Genomic DNA, 2852 nt, shown 5'->3' with positions numbered 1-2852 from the left:
GGAAGGCACCGAGAGGGACAAAATGGCGCAAATGGTCAAATCAAGGTTTTGTAACGCGAGCTGTGTCCCAGTGAAATGGAACTAGCCTGGGGCTGCAGAAGCAGCGTATCTCGGTCGTTCTTCATATACGGCAATCGCGCAGAGCAGATTGTGAATGAGCTTGCCTGTGGCGCCGGGGGGGAGAGAGATTTTTAGCAATACCAAACAAATCTAACACTCACGCGTCATTTGGGGCCTGGAGCCCTGTTCACGCGCGCGCGAGACGTGCAGACAGGGTTGCCAGGTGAGAGCGAATGGCGCGGTTCACGCCTCGCACAACAGAGAGAGAGATGCGCTCTGCATGGTGGGACATAAAAGAGAGCGAGTACTTGGGCGAGTAGGCCGTGCGGTCGACGCTGCCGCGCGCGACTTTGCGCGCGAGGCGGCGCAGCTTGAGAACGGCGGTGCGGACCATGGGTGCACGGAGCTAAGTGCCTCGCCGCCCTCCCAGGCGTCGCTTGCGAGTCCCTTGGAGCACTTGGAGTGCAGTCATCAACCGCACATCCAGGGCCGGGGAGCTCAGAAGCGCACCCAGCGGGCCGGATGATTGGCATCGGGTTACGGGCTAGAGAGCCCTAGCCCCTTGTAAAATTCTTTTTCGAGAGGCCCGAGCGACGCGTGTGCAACATCGACACTGCCTCCCTCTCTGCCTGCCTGCCTCCATCATGCCCGAGGCTAATACGACCAGCTGCGACCTGTTCCTCAAGAGCAAGGCCAAGGCGCAGCTGCAGTCGCCCGCGGGCGGCGCGGCTCGCGATGCCGTCCGCTGCGCGCCGATCGACGAGGTTTGGACGTCTGGACGTCCGGGCGCGGAGCTGTCGCCCGACGGCAAGTGGCTCGCGGTCGTCGAGGCGGAGGCGCTGCGCGTGGTGGACCTGAGCAGCGGCGAGGAGGCCTTCTCGCTGCCTCGGCCGAGCGTGCGTGCGCTCGCCTTCTCGCCGCGCGGGACGTACCTCCTGACGTGGGAGAAGCTCTCCGAAGGCGTCGCAGAGAACCTGCGGCTCTGGCGGACGGCGGACGGAGCCTTCGTGTGCGGCTGGGCGCAGAAGCTGCTCGGTGAGAAGTGGCAGTGGCCGGCGCTCCGCTGGGCGGCGGACGAGTCCTTCTTTGCGCGAGCCGTCAGCAACGAGGCGCGTCTGCCGGCCGGAGCCTCGAAGCTTCCTCGAAGCTTCCTCGCCCTTCCCCAACCCGGCCGGCGCCCGCCTCCCCGCAGGTGCACTGCTTCGACGGCGCCGCCCCCTCGCAGACCGTCGCGCAGCGGCTGCGCGTGCCCGGCGTCTCAAACTTTGCCATCGCGCCGGCGGGCTCGCCGCCGCTGGTCGCGACGTTTGTGCCGGAAGGGAAGGGCGCGCCGGCGACGGTGCGGCTCTGGCGGCACGGCGACTACGGCGAGGGCCGCTTCCTCGCCTCCAAGACCTTCTTCAAGGCGGGAGCCGGGCGGCGGAGAGGCCCGCGCCCCACCTCGGCGCCTGTTCGGAACCTTCTCGGAACTGTCCTGCAGGCGGCCGAGGCGCAGCTCAAGTTCTCTCCGGACGGGCAGGCGCTGCTGGTGCGGACGCACGTCGACGTCGACACGGGCGGCAAGTCGTACGACGGCGCCTCGGGCCTCATGCACATGGACGCGTCCGGTGACTTGCCGCCGATGCGGCTCGACTGCTGCCTGAGCCTGCTCGGACCCTTCTCGGACCCTTCCCGGACCCTTCCTGCAGGCGACGCGTCTGTGATGAGGCTGCCAAAGGAGGGCCCGATCCACGACGTGCAGTGGGCGCCGAAGCTCGCGCGCGCTCCTCCCCCCCCCTCGCAGTCCTTGCTCCGAGGCGTTGCCCCCTCCCTGCAGGCGCCCGACTCGAGCGAGTTTCTGGCCTTGTTTGGCTTCTCGCCGCCGCGCGCGTGCCTCTTCTCCGGCGGCAAGGGCCACAAGGTGCTGCACGACTTTGGCGACGACGCGCGCAACACTGTCTGCTGGGCGCCGCACGGCCGCTCCTCGCTTCCGCGCACGAGTCGGAAACTTCTCGGAACCGGCTCGGAGCCGCCTCGGAACCCTCTCCACTAGGCCGCTCCTTCATTCTCGCCGGCTTCGGCAACCTGGGCGGCGAGCTCTCCTTTTGGGACCGAAAGACGCTCCGGTGCCTCCCCCGCACCCCGGCCGCCCAGGCGGCGCCAGAGCGGCGTGGGAGAGCGGCGCATCTCCACCGCCCCGCCGGGTGTGCACCAGGTGCCTCTCGACAGTCGACGCCCACATGACGGTCGCGTTCGAGTGGTCGCCCGACTCGCGCGCCTTCCTCACCGCCGTGCTGTGGCCGCGCCTCCGCGTCGAGAACGGCGTCAAGCTCTGGTCGCCCTCGGGCGCGCTGCTGCAGCCTCTCTCGACCCGCCCGCCGTGGCACCTTCCCCGAGCCTTCTCGGAGCCTTCCTGCAGGCGCGCTGCTGCAGCACCAGCCGCACGACGAGCTAACCATCGCCGCGTGGAGGCGATCCCCAGCTCGTCGTGCGGCTGGTGCTGCAGCAGCGCGCTTGCGGGAAGGCTCGGAGAGGACTCGGGGAAGGTCCCACGGCGGGGGGATAGAGAATAGCTGCAGCGCCGCGCGAGAGAACAATATATTTTGTCTCTTTTCCCGGGGGGGGGGCCCCCCCAGGGGAGGGGGGAAAGGGACGCGCTTTACTCACCCAACAACACAAATCTGATGTTTTTGTGCCGGACAAGGGGAAAACCCCCCCGGGGCGGGGGGGGGGGGAGAAAAATATCCCCGGCCCCCCTACGCCTCCGTGGGGGGGGGGGGGGGGGGGGGTCACGGCAATTTTTTTTTTCTTTT

The 2852-nt window shown here is 67.9% G+C and overlaps 1 protein-coding gene across 1 annotated transcript; it reads left to right on the top strand.

Moving 5' to 3' along the window:
- Positions 1–851: 851 nt before the first annotated feature.
- On the top strand, positions 852–2387 carry EMIHUDRAFT_52343 (hypothetical protein; the record flags this gene model as incomplete). Its single annotated transcript, XM_005786704.1, has 6 exons — positions 852–1157; positions 1208–1510; positions 1580–1667; positions 1749–2039; positions 2093–2165; positions 2255–2387. Coding segments are annotated over 6 exons (1194 nt in total), but the record flags the coding sequence as incomplete, so codon positions are not given.
- Between the last annotated feature and the right edge of the window lie 465 nt (positions 2388–2852).

Source organism: Emiliania huxleyi, assembly GCF_000372725.1.
Source record: "Emiliania huxleyi CCMP1516 chromosome Unknown EMIHUscaffold_15, whole genome shotgun sequence".
Lineage (NCBI taxonomy): Eukaryota > Haptophyta > Isochrysidales > Noelaerhabdaceae > Emiliania > Emiliania huxleyi.
The sequence above is the reverse complement of the archived record's forward strand: the minus strand, read 5'-3'. Positions and strand labels throughout refer to the sequence as shown.